The 18,179-nt window shown below is 55.0% G+C and overlaps 2 protein-coding genes across 2 annotated transcripts; both read left to right on the forward strand.

Moving 5' to 3' along the window:
* The first annotated feature begins 353 nt into the window (after positions 1-353).
* On the forward strand, positions 354-8,666 carry LOC144248330 (serine/threonine-protein kinase PAK 3-like). The gene is made up of 14 exons (XM_085567994.1): positions 354-501; positions 1,268-1,381; positions 2,260-2,448; positions 3,839-3,852; positions 3,944-3,961; positions 4,951-5,092; positions 5,436-5,499; positions 6,128-6,176; positions 6,342-6,454; positions 6,644-6,761; positions 7,508-7,607; positions 7,892-8,088; positions 8,185-8,340; positions 8,565-8,666. The coding sequence occupies exons 1-14, from the start codon at positions 354-356 to the stop codon at positions 8,664-8,666; spliced, it is 1,524 nt and encodes a 507-aa protein (XP_085424120.1).
* Positions 8,667-9,592: 926 nt separating this feature from the next.
* On the forward strand, positions 9,593-17,903 carry LOC146763701 (serine/threonine-protein kinase PAK 3-like). Its single transcript, XM_085567995.1, is given in 15 exon segments — positions 9,593-9,740; positions 10,507-10,620; positions 11,499-11,687; positions 13,078-13,091; positions 13,183-13,200; positions 14,190-14,331; positions 14,675-14,738; positions 15,367-15,415; positions 15,581-15,693; positions 15,883-16,000; positions 16,747-16,846; positions 17,131-17,239; positions 17,241-17,325; positions 17,422-17,559; positions 17,802-17,903. Coding segments are annotated over 15 exon segments (1,503 nt in total).
* Positions 17,904-18,179: the final 276 nt, after the last annotated feature.

Genomic DNA, 18,179 nt, shown 5'->3' on the forward strand with positions numbered 1-18,179 from the left:
CTTGCAGAGGCCCAGAGATCACGCTGAGGTAAGCAGCTTTGCTTACCGCAAGTGGGGAAAGCAAGTGCAGGAAAACTGGCGTGCAGACGCCTGCGCCTGAGGAGGCCCTCGTGCCCTTCCAGCTCAGGGGAGGGAAACGGGGATGGATCGTGCATAGGCAGAGCTTCAGCCATCCCCTGAGTTTTACGAGGAGCTCTGCTGTAGATAGGAAATGTAATGTTTTGAGGTTTTCTGAGCTTAGCTGTCTTTAGTTAGGACTAGAGACCATAGAAGGCTTCATTCATGAAGCATTGTTTAGAAAAGAGTAGAGTAGTGTTGATGTAGGGAAGCTCAGAATTATCCCTTAAGGAGAAATGAATGAATTGTCATCAGAAGAATTGAGCTATCCAAGAAGAATGTGGGATTCAGCAGATCTGGAGCAGGCATATCCCACGAGTTGTCTGCCTGAACTGGCCACCTGGAGGAGGCCACCTGGAGGACAGATTGAGGAAGATGAAGATGGTGAAGTAACCAGGAGATGCTCTGTTCCAGCTCTTGCTTTCAGCATGACTGGCAATAAAACCTCTAAACCCCCCAGAGCCCTGGAGTGTTCCCTTGCGTGTCACGCTGTGCCTAAGCTGGTCAGTGCCTTCCAAGCTGTGCGCTGCGGACGGGCTCTCCCGTTCACGGCTTTGCGCTGCTTCCGAGCGGCCCAAGGCTCTCCCCCTTGCCAGAGTGGCCCTGGCCTGCCCCACACACCTTCCCCGACAGCTGCCCCACACCGCCCCACCTGCCTGGCTGAGATGTTCCCCACCGTGCCCTTGTGTCCCTCCGTGCCAGCTGCCCCTCACGCTGGGTCAGGATGAGGGACCTGGCCTGGCTGTCCCCCGTTTCCTGGCGGTCACTTGGTGCTGAGGAGTAAAGGAGGGTCGAAAGGGCACGTCTTCCTTACGCTTCCCTCTCTTGAACCTCTGGGGCACCAAAGCGCCCTGCTCAAGGGGGCCTGAGGGCCTACACTGGGCTTTCCATGCTACTGTGTCATTCCTCCTTCTCCAAAGCCCTACAATTTGCTGGTTGATGTGAGCGGACTTGGAAATGGGGAAAATGAGATGCTTTCCAATGGAGGCAATCCTTCTGGGTAACTACTGCAGTGTTTCAGCAAGAGAATTTGAAGATAGTGCTGGGCCTTGCATCAATTGCATTGATTTTGAAATGCCACCCTCAGCTTCTGAAGTGTGAGGAGCCCAGGGTAAAGCTCCTTGAAAGACTGGACTGTGCTGTCCACCAGCAGAGGACTTGCGGGTGCGGAGTCACCAGGAAAGCAAGTCTGGCATCCTTGTTCTACAGGTGAACCGAGTTGATTTCCAGAGGAGTTGCGTGCACTTTTCCGCCCTCTCACGCAGTAATTCCTTTCTGCTTTCAAGCTGGCTCCTGGGTCTAGCTGAAGATTTTAACAGAGAGGGGAATGACTACAACTCATTTTCATTGGCATGTGGCTGTGCAAGTGTCCGCCAGGAATCTTACAGGGAGCATGGAGCCTGGGCAAACATCTGTGAGACTGCGGCTTTGGCCTGTTCCAAAGGGCCCTTCCTTGGGCTCGACATCTGCAGGGCGTTGCAGAGCAGTGGGCTGCAGGTGCTGCCAGAGCTCCAACACAACACAACTGTGGCAGCCCAGGAACCACTGCAGAGCTCCTGTGGTTGTTCTGAGGCTTTCAGTGGCCAGAGAAAGAGCAAGCAGGACAAGAGGAGCTTTGTGTCAAGAGCTAAGCCAGCATCTCCCTGCCACAAAAGGGAGGCCGTGCCGCAAACAGAGTGGGAGAAAAAATCAGCATGCACCGGTGTGCTCAAGAAGCATCTGCACGCTGCAATACTCCTGGAAATTTATTTTCTTTGCTTCTTTATCCCCCTACATGTCATGGAAGAAGCTGGCTTTTCAGAACCAACTAAGATGCCAGGGAGAAGAAGCACACTTGCTTTCTGTTCTCGCGTGCAGGCTGGGCCGCCGTGTCTTCTGAGTTGCCCTGGGACGCCTTGAGCTCTGGCTTATGGACTGGAAGGACATGTTCTGCTGCTTCACGACTGAGCAGAACTTCCCAGGCTTTTCTTTTGCGTCATCTGTACAGAAGGTTTGGTTGCTGGGCACAACAAACCCAGAGCAGCTGCTATTGTGAGGTCAAGGCAGCGGTGCCACGTCACAGTGCTGCGTCACAGCACAGCGATGTCCCCGTGAGCCCGAGGCCTGGTTGTCCAGAGCAGCTTTTCCGCTCGCTCCCTGCAGGAGGATCCTTGCGACCAAGGAGTTCTCAGCAGACGGCCTGCACCCCGAGAGGAGTCTTGCTTTACCCCTTGGGTGGCATTCAGTGTGCGAAGCAGCAGAGCACGGCCAAAATGTTCGGGCAGGTCTGTGCCGCGGTTTGCACCATCTTTACCGTTGCTTATTCTGGATATTACCTGACCCACCTGACTCGTAAGTAAAGGTTTATCCTGGGGCTGGCGTCCCCTGGCTTTTGCTTCGCTCTGCTCCATTCGCCGCGGTAGTGACCGAGTTGATCAGGGAACAAAACTGCCGTTAGGATGCCACCAGTTTGGTAAATCTCCTGCCAGCAGCATCAGCTAAGAAGGGGGTATCTGTACTGGGTGGTAGGTGCAGAGCGTTTGCAATGTAATTTGCAGCCTGCAGCGCTTGCCTTCCCTCCCCGGGACAGCGCGTGGCAGTGGAGTGTGTCATTTCCTCAGCTTGCTGCTTCAACCAAGACAACCTGGAAATTGTAGACTCTGAGGGGAGATGCTCAGAAGTACTTCTCAAAACCCTGTGGCTCTCTCCAGGAGTGAAGGAAAGCCCCTTTTGCTCCAAATGCTGCCATTTAGAGGCCTTGGCTGTGTGCCTTGACTCTTTCTAGGCTGCGCCAAGGTAGCCATTCTCCTGGCGATGCAGCACAAACTCCAGTCCAGTTAGGGTTTGCTGCTGAAGGCAGGAGCTGTTCTGGGGCCGCTGCAGCGGAGAGCTGCCACAGCAAAGGGGCCCTTTGTGGAAGCTTTGCTGTTGTATTGTCTTCCAGCAATTGATGGGAATGGCTTGTGCATGCAATTAAAAAAAGGATCTATAAAATACTGGGAAGAGAAGAGGAAAAACTGCTTGAGCTGTTGCATTTCCTTGGCTGTGTTTCTGTTTCTTTCCTGGCAAAAGAGGCCCAAACGTAGACAGCGCCTACTCTAGTGTCCTTGTTTGTTCTCTCGCTTGCTGTGGGAAAGGGCTCTTGCTCCTGGAGGCATGTTGGGAAAGGGAAATGCTCTCCGTTGGGAATGACTTGTGCTGTGGGAGCCCCCAGCAAAAGGCACTTTTCTAAGGGCCTCTGGTTCCTTTTCCCTTGCTCCCTGCAGGTCACCTCACACGTGGATGGAGAAAAGCCTGTGCTTTGGTGAGTGGCAAAGGAACCCCTGACGTTGCTGGCGTGTTAGAACTGTGCAGCAAGCTGTGAGCTTGGCCTGTTGCAGTAGAGTGTAGAGTGCCAGCGTGGGAGGCTGAAGGAAAGGCCAGCTGCCTGGTGGCAGCAGCAGTAGCAAAGGGAGCACTGGCTCCTTCCTTATTTTCCCATCAAGAGCCTTTCAAGAGGTGAAAAGCAAATGTGACAGCTCCAAGGTGTCTTGCTGCTTCTAGCCAGCATGGAAGATCAAATGCACAGCAAGAGGCAGTAGCACCTCATTCAGCCATCTTCCGAGGGCTTTCATGACTCAGAATGCCACTTGTATCCAAGTCTATGATTTGCCCTTATTCTGGGTGCTTTCCCAGCGCAGTAGAAAGCAGCTGCTGCAAGGGTTGGCTGTTCCCAGTCTCTCTCACTTCTGTCTGTCTGCAGGGCTCAGCCGCAGGGTCAGCGCCTCGTCTGGCTGGCACTGTTACAGAGGGAGAGGCTGAAGAGGAGCAAAACAGCAGCAAGCTTCCAGCTGCTGTCCCTCCACAGGCTGAACTTGCAGAGCCAGTAAGTGGCATCTGAGGCTGGCACTGCCTTGGGTGCAGGGCCAAGCTTCAAGCCAGGCCTTCAAGCCCAGCCCTTGTTGCTTGCGGCTGAAGATGCTGGGGGCTGTGCGCCTGCCATGACCTAGTGCTGCTTCAGCCAAGCCAGGGAGCCCTGGCCAATGGGTCCTGAACTTTGACACTTGAGCATCACTTTGCTGGGATGCTGAGAGGGCTCGAGAATGCCTCTTGCCATCAGACAAGAGGCAGCATTCAATGATTCCCAGCGTAGAAATGAGCCCCTTGTGCCCCCTGGCGATGCGGGCCGCCTGTGGCCAGCGGACAGAGCAGTCCAAAGACTCAGCTGACAGCCTTGCAGGATATTTGGGAAACACTGGCCCCTGGAAGGGACAAGCCACACTCCATGGACTACTTAGGTTCAGGCATGATGTAGACTGCGCTTCACTTGCACATGGTCAGAGCAGGGTTTGGTGAGGAGAATCCTAGAGGGCTCTGCATTGTAAAGGGCGGGTGGGGCTCAGCAGGGCTGGAATGCAGCCCCGAAGGGCCGCCCCCCTAATGCCTGAAATACAGAGGGGAAATCGGTGAAAGGGATCAGAGAAGGGACACGCTCTGGGCTTCTGCTCAGACAGTTGCATGCCAGCTCCAGGGTGATTTCATTGCCCAGGAAAACACAGGAGGAGGAAGAACCGCAACAAGGCCCTGGAGCCCTGCTCTGATCTCTGTGCGGATCTTTGCAAGCCCATCAATGGCTAGTTCCACTCGTCGTGCAGAAAGGCCAGCACGATGGAGCATGGAAGTGGCCATGAGGGGCTGATCGAAGTAGCCTTAGTGGTTTTCCCATTGCCTTTGGGAAGGGGACGTCCAAAAGCCCCCAGCTGAGGAGGCCTGGCGGTGGCCGACAGCATCTTCCGAAGGCCTTGCTTTTGCCGTGTGCTCTCCGGGGCGTCTGTGCCAGCCGCCCTTCTGACGGGCAATCCTTTCTGGTCCCAGCTCAAGACAGGCTCTGCCATTCAACGTGCCGCTGGACCGGCATCGCCTGCAGCGGCCAGCTGTCCCCCAGCTGCCGGCACTTCATCCAGCAGCCCAGCCCAGCAGCCCGAGATGAGAGAGGAGCAGGGCCTGAAGACACTGAGTACGTCTGCCGTGTTTCTTGTCTGCCAGAGCAGTGCGTTGTCTGCCTGTCTCGGTGCAGGCTGCGCCAGAAGTTCCTCCTTGGTCTCAGAGGCGCTGAGGCCTCTCTGCAGAAGCTGTTGTTGTGCTTTGAGGCAGCGAGGGAGCGCTCGGGGTGTTCCTGCTGCCTCTGGGGGCACCTGGGCCTGGCTTGGCTCTGCCTGGGCTGCCTTTTGTGGCACGTCGCGAGTGACTGGCCCCTGGGAGCTCTCAAGCTCCTGACAGTGGGCATGCATTTTGGATTGTGTGGGCAGCAAGGCCTCCGGTTGAAAGTGAGCTCCTGGCACTGCTTTTGTCTCTCTCAGGGAGCATTGTGAGTCTGGGCGAGCCAATGAAGAAATACAGGGCATTTGAAGAACTTGGACGAGGGTAAGTGTGACGTCTGCTCCATAGAACAAACCGTGGGCCGGGTCTTCAGCTTGTGCAATATCCAGCGTGAAGTCAGGCCAGTTCCAAACACGGTCAGCCTCGGGCTTTGCCTCCTGTCACCTCTCAGGACGGCTCAGTCAGAGCAGTCAGGAAGCATCAGCAAAGACAACTTGATGCAAGCGACGCCTTGCTTGCAGCAGTGAGGAGCAGGACCTGGAAGATCTCCTGGCCCTGTGTCTGTATGGCCTCCAAGGGCACCTTGCCACTCAAGAGCTGTCTGAGGACAGTTCTTGAAGGCAGTGTTTTCCAAGTTAGTCTTCTCCAGATGTAAGCCCACTTGCACACCTGTGCGCAAAGCCACACAGAGATCGAGCCCCCCTTGCACTGGAATGGAACCAAGTGGGCGTGTGCCTTGGAGATTTGCACGGGTCCTTGGTCTCCATGAGGGAGCTCCGTGTTCCCTGTCCGGCATGGCAGAGGGCTGGTGGGCTGCCGTGCTGCCGGCTGAAGAGACGCTGCAGGCAGGCGTTTTCTAAGGAGTCCAGGCAGCCTAGGGAGATCTCCTGCCTAGGCTTGCTTTCACTGCCAGGGCTATAAAGGGCTTTTTCTGCTGCCCTTTTCTTTCTAGGGGCTTTGGAGCTGTTTATAAAGCCCTCGACACCAGCACAGGACAACAGGTAAAGTGTCAATACCCGCGGCAGTTTCTCCCTAAGCTCTGCTGTCTGGCAACAGGGCAGTTTGGCACAGCTCGCTGTGTCATGGCACGAGCGCTCGCTCCGTGTTCCATGAGGTCTCGTGCAGGGAGCGACTTCTCAAGTTAATGGTGGCCAATGTCTTTGTAGGTGGCCATCAAGATAATGTCTCTTCAGGAGAAGATGTCTGAGGAGCTGGCTGTCAATGAAATCCTGGTGATGAGGGACAGCAGGAATCCCAATATTGTCAGCTACTTAGACAGGTTGGGGTATTCTCACGTCTATGTAGCTTTAGACATCTGCATGTGCACGGGAGGAGTTTGCAGCTGGCTTTCAGTAATCTCTTCTGGCATGTGTAGCTTGGAGAGCAGTTGCAAAAGCCTGGGTCAGGCCCTCGGGTGCCTGAGCCGTGCCCATTCCTCTCTCTCCATGCCGTGGTTTCCTTCTTTCAGCTACCTGGTGGATGCAGAGCTCTGGCTGGTGATGGAGTTCATGGACGGCGGCACGTTGTTCGATGTGCTCCGGGCAGTGTACCTGGAGGAAGGACAGATAGGCGCCGTCTGTCGGGAGGTGAGGCGTCCCGCTTGTGCTTCCCCTGGCCTGCCCAGGATGGTTCTTGTCAGCTGGTGGTTAAGGAGAGCAGAGATTTCTTGGCCCCGGCTTTCTTTTGGCGCTGCTCTCACGACACAGAGCAGAAGAAAGAGCATTAATCTGAAGGGAACTGCCTGCTGGAGTCCCCGCACGCCTTAGGCTCTGTTCTTGCACTCTTCCATGCTGTCCGTCCTCTGGCGCTCGTGCACACTCACTTGTTTCATTTCCTGGCTTGCTCCTCTCAGCTTTGCCTCTGAATGTTTGTCTGGAGCCTGTCCGTCTGACCGACATTCCTTGACATTCTAAGCCCGCATGCGGGTGGCAGAATTTCAAGCCGAGGGCGAAGGAGATGTCCTCAGCTTCAAAGCATGGCATTGCAGCCCAGATGGCGAGGGATTCTGAAACAGGTCTAATGTGCTGCTTCCTCCTCTGCTGCCACAGGGCTTCCAAAGAAATCGTTGCCATGCTGCTTGCCAGCCAAAGGTCACGTGCTTGGTACCAATGGCAGGATGGACTCGTGCAAGCTCAGATGCCTTCGCTTTGAAATATCCAAAGCACTTCTAAGAGTGTTGAAGCAGCAAGCTCTTGCTCTTGACAGCGCCGTGCTAGTGCTCCCTCCTTCACAATTCCCTGAGAAAGCTGTCAACCTCTTGGAGCCCTTTTCTTTCTTCTGGGATTAAATCAGATGTCGAATGTTAACTTTCCTTCCCTCCTTTCTCTCTCAGTGCCTGCAAGGACTGCATTTCCTTCATTCCCGCCAAGTCATCCACAGGGACATCAAAAGCGGCAACGTTCTCGTGGGCATGGACGGATCTGTCAAGCTGGGTGGGTATCGTCCCTGCTCAGGGGCAGCCTTCCCCGCGTGTGCCGTGGGGCTGCTTTTTGGTGACTGCCACTTCCCCAGAAGCGCTGCTCAGCCAGCGCGTGAATCGTGAGGGTGTTTCTGAAATGGCCAATGCCCTATTTCCCTGGCTCCAGCCACGGGGAAGGCGAGCTCAGCTGCCTTTTCAGCTAGACTGGGCATGGCCTTGGCAGGCTTGGAGTGGGCCATCCTTTAGGCCGGTTTGCCAGCGGTGGCTGGCTTTGACAGGCTTTGTTTTTCTCCTCAGCTGACTTTGGCCTCTGCGCTCAGCTCAGCCCTGAGCGCAGCAAGCGCAGCTCCAGAGTGGGCACTCCCAGCTGGATGGCCCCGGAAGTGGTGAGAGGAGAAGCCTACGGCCCCAAAGTGGACATCTGGTCCCTGGGGATCATGGGGCTGGAAATGGAGGAAGGGGAAGCTCCTTACGAGAGGATGGCCCGTGTCAGGGTAAGGTGCAGCTTAGAAAAGGGGCTCTGTGTGGAGAGAGCTGTTGTGGCTAGGAAAGGAGCAGCTAGAGTGTCCTCTTCCATCCATGTGTTGTAGGTTTTTGAACTGATAGAAACGAACGGGCCCCCGAAACTGCAGAACCCCAGGCACCACTCGGCTCTCCTGCGCGACTTTCTGCGCTGCTGCCTGCAGGCAGACGAGGACAGGCGCTGGTCTGCCCAGGAACTCCTGCAGGTGAGAAAAAGCAAAGGGGCAAAAAGCCCTGCCAGCTGAGGACACCTGCATCCAGGGATCAAGAGGAGTGTGGGCTGCGTGGGTGAGGCAGCTTCCAGGAGAGGAAGGCCCACGGGGAATGTGCTGCCCTCGGTCCTCTTGGTGTGTCTTTTGGGCAGCCAAGGAGTCCTGCTTGGGCCCGTGAGGATGTGCTCATGGAAAGTAACGGGGGTTCCCTTCTTTTTGGTTTTTCTTCCGGGCAGCATCCGTTTGTGACCTCAGGCGAGCCAGCCTCCAGCCTGGCTGCTCTGGTCACCTCAGCCAAGCAAGTGCTGGAAGACTGGAGAGGAGACGCTTGCGCCTGAGGAGGCCCTTGTGCCGTGCCAGCTCCGAGCAGGGGCAAGGGGATGTGTTGTGTTTGGGCAGAGATTCAGCCATCCCCTGACTTTTTAATAAGGGGCTGTGCTGTAGATAGGAAATGTAATGGTTCCGGAATTTTCTTAGTTTAGCTAGGTTCAACTTAAACCGTTGTTGTGGTTTTTTTTTCATGAAAAGATTAACTTTTAAAACTTAAGGAAATTCAGGCAGAGAATTCAAAGGACTGTAGAATCTAGATAGCTTAGATAGTAGAGGATAGTTTAGCTTAGAATATAGTCTTTTTAATTTAGGTAAGTTCTGAGCTCTCTTTTAAGTAGAAAAGAATGAATTGTCATAATCAGAATTAAGCTGTGAGAGGAAAAGCTGTGATGCAGCAGAAGTGCACTGTGCAGGCGCTACAAGCTGTCAGCCTGATCAGGCCAGCTGCCGGGCAGAATGATAAAGATGCAGAAGTAGTGAGGGGACACTTTGTTTCAGCCAGAGTGGCAATAAAACTCTGACATAGGCCGAGCGTTGGAAGACTCCCTTCCTTGCCATACTCTAGCTAAGCTGGACAGTCCCTTGCAGAGGCCCAGAGATCACGCTGAGGTAAGCAGCTTTGCTTACCGCAAGTGGGGAAAGCAAGTGCAGGAAAACTGGCGTGCAGACGCCTGCGCCTGAGGAGGCCCTCGTGCCCTTCCAGCTCAGGGGAGGGAAACGGGGATGGATCGTGCATAGGCAGAGCTTCAGCCATCCCCTGAGTTTTACGAGGAGCTCTGCTGTAGATAGGAAATGTAATGTTTTGAGGTTTTCTGAGCTTAGCTGTCTTTAGTTAGGACTAGAGACCATAGAAGGCTTCATTCATGAAGCATTGTTTAGAAAAGAGTAGAGTAGTGTTGATGTAGGGAAGCTCAGAATTATCCCTTAAGGAGAAATGAATGAATTGTCATCAGAAGAATTGAGCTATCCAAGAAGAATGTGGGATTCAGCAGATCTGGAGCAGGCATATCCCACGAGTTGTCTGCCTGAACTGGCCACCTGGAGGAGGCCACCTGGAGGACAGATTGAGGAAGATGAAGATGGTGAAGTAACCAGGAGATGCTCTGTTCCAGCTCTTGCTTTCAGCATGACTGGCAATAAAACCTCTAAACCCCCCAGAGCCCTGGAGTGTTCCCTTGCGTGTCACGCTGTGCCTAAGCTGGTCAGTGCCTTCCAAGCTGTGCGCTGCGGACGGGCTCTCCCGTTCACGGCTTTGCGCTGCTTCCGAGCGGCCCAAGGCTCTCCCCCTTGCCAGAGTGGCCCTGGCCTGCCCCACACACCTTCCCCGACAGCTGCCCCACACCGCCCCACCTGCCTGGCTGAGATGTTCCCCACCGTGCCCTTGTGTCCCTCCGTGCCAGCTGCCCCTCACGCTGGGTCAGGATGAGGGACCTGGCCTGGCTGTCCCCCGTTTCCTGGCGGTCACTTGGTGCTGAGGAGTAAAGGAGGGTCGAAAGGGCACGTCTTCCTTACGCTTCCCTCTCTTGAACCTCTGGGGCACCAAAGCGCCCTGCTCAAGGGGGCCTGAGGGCCTACACTGGGCTTTCCATGCTACTGTGTCATTCCTCCTTCTCCAAAGCCCTACAATTTGCTGGTTGATGTGAGCGGACTTGGAAATGGGGAAAATGAGATGCTTTCCAATGGAGGCAATCCTTCTGGGTAACTACTGCAGTGTTTCAGCAAGAGAATTTGAAGATAGTGCTGGGCCTTGCATCAATTGCATTGATTTTGAAATGCCACCCTCAGCTTCTGAAGTGTGAGGAGCCCAGGGTAAAGCTCCTTGAAAGACTGGACTGTGCTGTCCACCAGCAGAGGACTTGCGGGTGCGGAGTCACCAGGAAAGCAAGTCTGGCATCCTTGTTCTACAGGTGAACCGAGTTGATTTCCAGAGGAGTTGCGTGCACTTTTCCGCCCTCTCACGCAGTAATTCCTTTCTGCTTTCAAGCTGGCTCCTGGGTCTAGCTGAAGATTTTAACAGAGAGGGGAATGACTACAACTCATTTTCATTGGCATGTGGCTGTGCAAGTGTCCGCCAGGAATCTTACAGGGAGCATGGAGCCTGGGCAAACATCTGTGAGACTGCGGCTTTGGCCTGTTCCAAAGGGCCCTTCCTTGGGCTCGACATCTGCAGGGCGTTGCAGAGCAGTGGGCTGCAGGTGCTGCCAGAGCTCCAACACAACACAACTGTGGCAGCCCAGGAACCACTGCAGAGCTCCTGTGGTTGTTCTGAGGCTTTCAGTGGCCAGAGAAAGAGCAAGCAGGACAAGAGGAGCTTTGTGTCAAGAGCTAAGCCAGCATCTCCCTGCCACAAAAGGGAGGCCGTGCCGCAAACAGAGTGGGAGAAAAAATCAGCATGCACCGGTGTGCTCAAGAAGCATCTGCACGCTGCAATACTCCTGGAAATTTATTTTCTTTGCTTCTTTATCCCCCTACATGTCATGGAAGAAGCTGGCTTTTCAGAACCAACTAAGATGCCAGGGAGAAGAAGCACACTTGCTTTCTGTTCTCGCGTGCAGGCTGGGCCGCCGTGTCTTCTGAGTTGCCCTGGGACGCCTTGAGCTCTGGCTTATGGACTGGAAGGACATGTTCTGCTGCTTCACGACTGAGCAGAACTTCCCAGGCTTTTCTTTTGCGTCATCTGTACAGAAGGTTTGGTTGCTGGGCACAACAAACCCAGAGCAGCTGCTATTGTGAGGTCAAGGCAGCGGTGCCACGTCACAGTGCTGCGTCACAGCACAGCGATGTCCCCGTGAGCCCGAGGCCTGGTTGTCCAGAGCAGCTTTTCCGCTCGCTCCCTGCAGGAGGATCCTTGCGACCAAGGAGTTCTCAGCAGACGGCCTGCACCCCGAGAGGAGTCTTGCTTTACCCCTTGGGTGGCATTCAGTGTGCGAAGCAGCAGAGCACGGCCAAAATGTTCGGGCAGGTCTGTGCCGCGGTTTGCACCATCTTTACCGTTGCTTATTCTGGATATTACCTGACCCACCTGACTCGTAAGTAAAGGTTTATCCTGGGGCTGGCGTCCCCTGGCTTTTGCTTCGCTCTGCTCCATTCGCCGCGGTAGTGACCGAGTTGATCAGGGAACAAAACTGCCGTTAGGATGCCACCAGTTTGGTAAATCTCCTGCCAGCAGCATCAGCTAAGAAGGGGGTATCTGTACTGGGTGGTAGGTGCAGAGCGTTTGCAATGTAATTTGCAGCCTGCAGCGCTTGCCTTCCCTCCCCGGGACAGCGCGTGGCAGTGGAGTGTGTCATTTCCTCAGCTTGCTGCTTCAACCAAGACAACCTGGAAATTGTAGACTCTGAGGGGAGATGCTCAGAAGTACTTCTCAAAACCCTGTGGCTCTCTCCAGGAGTGAAGGAAAGCCCCTTTTGCTCCAAATGCTGCCATTTAGAGGCCTTGGCTGTGTGCCTTGACTCTTTCTAGGCTGCGCCAAGGTAGCCATTCTCCTGGCGATGCAGCACAAACTCCAGTCCAGTTAGGGTTTGCTGCTGAAGGCAGGAGCTGTTCTGGGGCCGCTGCAGCGGAGAGCTGCCACAGCAAAGGGGCCCTTTGTGGAAGCTTTGCTGTTGTATTGTCTTCCAGCAATTGATGGGAATGGCTTGTGCATGCAATTAAAAAAAGGATCTATAAAATACTGGGAAGAGAAGAGGAAAAACTGCTTGAGCTGTTGCATTTCCTTGGCTGTGTTTCTGTTTCTTTCCTGGCAAAAGAGGCCCAAACGTAGACAGCGCCTACTCTAGTGTCCTTGTTTGTTCTCTCGCTTGCTGTGGGAAAGGGCTCTTGCTCCTGGAGGCATGTTGGGAAAGGGAAATGCTCTCCGTTGGGAATGACTTGTGCTGTGGGAGCCCCCAGCAAAAGGCACTTTTCTAAGGGCCTCTGGTTCCTTTTCCCTTGCTCCCTGCAGGTCACCTCACACGTGGATGGAGAAAAGCCTGTGCTTTGGTGAGTGGCAAAGGAACCCCTGACGTTGCTGGCGTGTTAGAATTGTGCAGCAAGCTGTGAGCTTGGCCTGTTGCAGTAGAGTGTAGAGTGCCAGTGTGGGAGGCTGAAGGAAAGGCCAGCTGCCTGGTGGCAGCAGCAGTAGCAAAGGGAGCACTGGCTCCTTCCTTATTTTCCCATCAAGAGCCTTTCAAGAGGTGAAAAGCAAATGTGACAGCTCCAAGGTGTCTTGCTGCTTCTAGCCAGCATGGAAGATCAAATGCACAGCAAGAGGCAGTAGCACCTCATTCAGCCATCTTCCGAGGGCTTTCATGACTCAGAATGCCACTTGTATCCAAGTCTATGATTTGCCCTTATTCTGGGTGCTTTCCCAGCGCAGTAGAAAGCAGCTGCTGCAAGGGTTGGCTGTTCCCAGTCTCTCTCACTTCTGTCTGTCTGCAGGGCTCAGCCGCAGGGTCAGCGCCTCGTCTGGCTGGCACTGTTACAGAGGGAGAGGCTGAAGAGGAGCAAAACAGCAGCAAGCTTCCAGCTGCTGTCCCTCCACAGGCTGAACTTGCAGAGCCAGTAAGTGGCATCTGAGGCTGGCACTGCCTTGGGTGCAGGGCCAAGCTTCAAGCCAGGCCTTCAAGCCCAGCCCTTGTTGCTTGCGGCTGAAGATGCTGGGGGCTGTGTGCCTGCCATGACCTAGTGCTGCTTCAGCCAAGCCAGGGAGCCCTGGCCAGTGGGTCCTGAACTTTGACACTTGAGCATCACTTTGCTGGGATGCTGAGAGGGCTCGAGAATGCCTCTTGGCATCAGACAAGAGGCAGCATTCAATGATTCCCAGCATAGAAATGAGCCCCTTGTGCCCCCTGGCGATGCGGGCCGCCTGTGGCCAGCGGACAGAGAGGTCCAAAGACTCAGCTGACAGCCTTGCAGGATATTTGGGAAACACTGGCCCCTGGAAGGGACAAGCCACACTCCATGGACTACTTAGGTTCAGGCATGATGTAGACTGCGCTTCACTTGCACATGGTCAGAGCAGGGTTTGGTGAGGAGAATCCTAGAGGGCTTTGCATTGTAAAGGGCGGGTGGGGCTCAGCAGGGCTGGAATGCAGCCCCGAAGGGCCGCCCCCTAATGCCTGTAATACAGAGGGGAAATCGGTGAAAGGGATCAGAGAAGGGACACGCTCTGGGCTTCTGCTCAGACAGTTGCATGCCAGTTCCAGGATGATTTCATTGCCCAGGAAAACACAGGAGGAGGAAGAACCGCAACAAGGCTCTGGAGCCCTGCTCTGATCTCTGTGCGGATCTTTGCAAGCCCATCAATGGCTAGTTCCACTCGTCGTGCAGAAAGGCCAGCACGATGGAGCATGGAAGTGGCCATGAGGGGCTGTATCGAAGTAGCCTTAGTGGTTTTCCCATTGCCTTTGGGAAGGGGACGTCCAAAAGCCCCCAGCTGAGGAGGCCTGGCGGTGGCCGACAGCATCTTCCGAAGGCCTTGCTTTTGCCGTGTGCTCTCCGGGGCGTCTGTGCCAGCCGCCCTTCTGACGGGCAATCCTTTCTGGTCCCAGCTCAAGACAGGCTCTGCCATTCAACGTGCCGCTGGACCGGCATCGCCTGCAGCGGCCAGCTGTCCCCCAGCTGCCGGCACTTCATCCAGCAGCCCAGCCCAGCAGCCCGAGATGAGAGAGGAGCAGGGCCTGAAGACACTGAGTACGTCTGCCGTGTTTCTTGTCTGCCAGAGCAGTGCGTTGTCTGCCTGTCTCGGTGCAGGCTGCGCCAGAAGTTCCTCCTCGGTCTCAGAGGCGCTGAGGCCTCTCTGCAGAAGCTGTTGTTGTGCTTTGAGGCAGCGAGGGAGCGCTCGGGGTGTTCCTGCTGCCTCTGGGGGCACCTGGGCCTGGCTTGGCTCTGCCTGGGCTGCCTTTTGTGGCACGTCGCGAGTGACTGGCCCCTGGGAGCTCTCATGCTCCTGACAGTGGGCACGCATTTTGGATTGTGTGGGCAGCAAGGCCTCTGGCTGAAAGTGAGCTCCTGGCACTGCTTTTGTCTCTCTCAGGGAGCATTGTGAGTCTGGGCAAGCCAATGAAGAAATACAGGGCATTTGAAGAACTTGGACGAGGGTAAGTGTGATGTCTGCTCCATAGAACAAACCGTGGGCCGGGTCTTCAGCTTGTGCAATATCCAGCGTGAAGTCAGGCCAGTTCCAAACACGGTCAGCCTCGGGCTTTGCCTCCTGTCACCTCTCAGGACGGCTCAGTCAGAGCAGTCAGGAAGCATCAGCAAAGACAACTTGATGCAAGTGATGCCTTGCTTGCAGCAGTGAGGAGCAGGACCTGGAAGATCTCCTGGCCCTGTGTCTGTATGGCCTCCAAGGGCACCTTGCCACTCAAGAGCTGTCTGAGGACAGTTCTTGAAGGCAGTGTTTTCCAAGTTAGTCTTCTCCAGATGTAAGCCCACTTGCACACCTGTGCGCAAAGCCACACAGAGATCGAGCCCCCCTTGCACTGGAATGGAACCAAGTGGGCGTGTGCCTTGGAGATTTGCACGGGTCCTTGGTCTCCATGAGGGAGCTCCGTGTTCCCTGTCCGGCATGGCAGAGGGCTGGTGGGCTGCCGTGCTGCCGGCTGAAGAGACGCTGCAGGCAGGCGTTTTCTAAGGAGTCCAGGCAGCCTAGGGAGATCTCCTGCCTAGGCTTGCTTTCACTGCCAGGGCTATAAAGGGCTTTTTCTGCTGCCCTTTTCTTTCTAGGGGCTTTGGAGCTGTTTATAAAGCCCTCGACACCAGCACAGGACAACAGGTAAAGTGTCAATACCCGCGGCAGTTTCTCCCTAAGCTCTGCTGTCTGGCAACAGGGCAGTTTGGCACAGCTCGCTGTGTCATGGCACGAGCGCTCGCTCCGTGTTCCATGAGGTCTCGTGCAGGGAGCGACTTCTCAAGTTAATGGTGGCCAATGTCTTTGTAGGTGGCCATCAAGATAATGTCTCTTCAGGAGAAGATGTCTGAGGAGCTGGCTGTCAATGAAATCCTGGTGATGAGGGACAGCAGGAATCCCAATATTGTCAGCTACTTAGACAGGTTGGGGTATTCTCACGTCTATGTAGCTTTAGACATCTGCATGTGCACGGGAGGAGTTTGCAGCTGGCTTTCAGTAATCTCTTCTGGCATGTGTAGCTTGGAGAGCAGTTGCAAAAGCCTGGGTCAGGCCCTCGGGTGCCTGAGCCGTGCCCATTCCTCTCTCTCCATGCCGTGGTTTCCTTCTTTCAGCTACCTGGTGGATGCGGAGCTCTGGCTGGTGATGGAGTTCATGGACGGCGGCACGTTGTTCGATGTGCTCCGGGCAGTGTACCTGGAGGAAGGACAGATAGGCGCCGTCTGTCGGGAGGTGAGGCGTCCCGCTTGTGCTTCCCCTGGCCTGCCCAGGATGGTTCTTGTCAGCTGGTGGTTAAGGAGAGCAGAGATTTCTTGGCCCCGGCTTTCTTTTGGCGCTGCTCTCACGACACAGAGCAGAAGAAAGAGCATTAATCTGAAGGGAACTGCCTGCTGGAGTCCCCGCACGCCTTAGGCTCTGTTCTTGCACTCTTCCATGCTGTCCGTCCTCTGGCGCTCGTGCACACTCACTTGTTTCATTTCCTGGCTTGCTCCTCTCAGCTTTGCCTCTGAATGTTTGTCTGGAGCCTGTCCGTCTGTCCGACATTCCTTGACATTCTAAGCCCGCATGCGGGTGGCAGAATTTCAAGCCGAGGGCGAAGGAGATGTCCTCAGCTTCAAAGCACGGCATTGCAGCCCAGATGGCGAGGGATTCTGAAACAGGTCTAATGTGCTGCTTCCTCCTCTGCTGCCACAGGGCTTCCAATGAAATCGTTGCCATGCTGCTTGCCAGCCAAAGGTCACGTGCTTGGTACCAATGGCAGGATGGACTCGTGCAAGCTCAGATGCCTTCGCTTTGAAATATCCAAAGCACTTCTAAGAGTGTTGAAGCAGCAAGCTCTTGCTCTTGACAGCGCCGTGCTAGTGCTCCCTCCTTCACAATTCCCTGAGAAAGCTGTCAACCTCTTGGAGCCCTTTTCTTTCTTCTGGGATTAAATCAGATGCTGAATGTTAACTTTCCTTCCCTCCTTTCTCTCTCAGTGCCTGCAAGGACTGCATTTCCTTCATTCCCGCCAAGTCATCCACAGGGACATCAAAAGCGGCAACGTTCTCGTGGGCATGGACGGATCTGTCAAGCTGGGTGGGTATCGCCCCTGCTCAGGGGCAGCCTTCCCCGCGTGTGCTGTGGGGCTGCTTTTTGGTGACTGCCACTTCCCCAGAAGCGCTGCTCAGCCAGCGCGTGAATCGTGAGGGTGTTTCTGAAATAGCCAATGCCCTATTTCCCTGGCTCCAGCCACGGGGAAGGCGAGCTCAGCTGCCTTTTCAGCTAGACTGGGCATGGCCTTGGCAGGCTTGGAGTGGGCCATCCTTTAGGCCGGTTTGCCAGCGGTGGCTGGCTTTGACAGGCTTTGTTTTTCTCCTCAGCTGACTTTGGCCTCTGCGCTCAGCTCAGCCCTGAGCGCAGCAAGCGCAGCTCCAGAGTGGGCACTCCCAGCTGGATGGCCCCGGAAGTGGTGAGAGGAGAAGCCTACGGCCAAAGTGGACATCTGGTCCCTGGGGATCATGGGGCTGGAAATGGTGGAAGGGGAAGCTCCTTACGAGAGGATGGCCCGTGTCAGGGTAAGGTGCAGCTTAGAAAAGGGGCTCTGTGTGGAGAGAGCTGTTGTGGCTAGGAAAGGAGCAGCTAGAGTTTCCTCTTCCATCCATGTGTTGTAGGTTTTTGAACTGATAGAAACGAACGGGCCCCCGAAACTGCAGAACCCCAGGCACCACTCGGCTCTCCTGCGCGACTTTCTGCGCTGCTGCCTGCAGGCAGACGAGGACAGGCGCTGGTCTGCCCAGGAACTCCTGCAGGTGAGAAAAAGCAAAGGGGCAAAAAGCCCTGCCAGCTGAGGACACCTGCATCCAGGGATCAAGAGGAGTGTGGGCTGCGTGGGTGAGGCAGCTTCCAGGAGAGGAAGGCCCACGGGGAATGTGCTGCCCTCGGTCCTCTTGGTGTGTCTTTTGGGCAGCCAAGGAGTCCTGCTTGGGCCCGTGAGGATGTGCTCGTGGAAAGTAACGGGGGTTCCCTTCTTTTTGGTTTTTCTTCCGGGCAGCATCCGTTTGTGACCTCAGGCGAGCCAGCCTCCAGCCTGGCTGCTCTGGTCACCTCAGCCAAGCAAGTGCTGGAAGACTGGAGAGGAGACGCTTGTGCCTGAGGAGGCCCTTGTGCCGTGCCAGCTCCGAGCAGGGGCAAGGGGATGTGTTGTGTTTGGGCAGAGATTCAGCCATCCCCTGACTTTTTAATAAGGGGCTGTGCTGTAGATAGGAAATGTAATGGTTCCGGAATTTTCTTAGTTTAGCTAGGTTCAACTTAAACCGTTGTTGGGGTTTTTTTTTCATGAAAAGATTAACTTTTAAAACTTAAGGAAATTCAGGCAGAGAATTCAAAGGACTGTAGAATCTAGATAGCTTAGATAGTAGAGGATAGTTTA

This window comes from Lonchura striata, chromosome Z (genome assembly GCF_050655825.1).
Source record: "Lonchura striata isolate lonStrDom1 chromosome Z, ASM5065582v1, whole genome shotgun sequence".
NCBI classification, from domain to species: domain Eukaryota; kingdom Metazoa; phylum Chordata; class Aves; order Passeriformes; family Estrildidae; genus Lonchura; species Lonchura striata.

Excerpts from the sequence above, each read along its gene's own strand:
- LOC144248330 (XM_085567994.1), top strand. The coding sequence starts at position 354 with ATGAATGAATTGTCATCAGAAGAATTGAGCTATCCAAGAAGAATGTGG. Across the intron at positions 502-1,267 it reads GATTGAGGAAGATGAAGATG|CAGAGGACTTGCGGGTGCGG; the intron begins GTGAAGTAACCA and ends GCTGTCCACCAG. Across the intron at positions 8,089-8,184 it reads AGAGGATGGCCCGTGTCAGG|GTTTTTGAACTGATAGAAAC; the intron begins GTAAGGTGCAGC and ends CATGTGTTGTAG.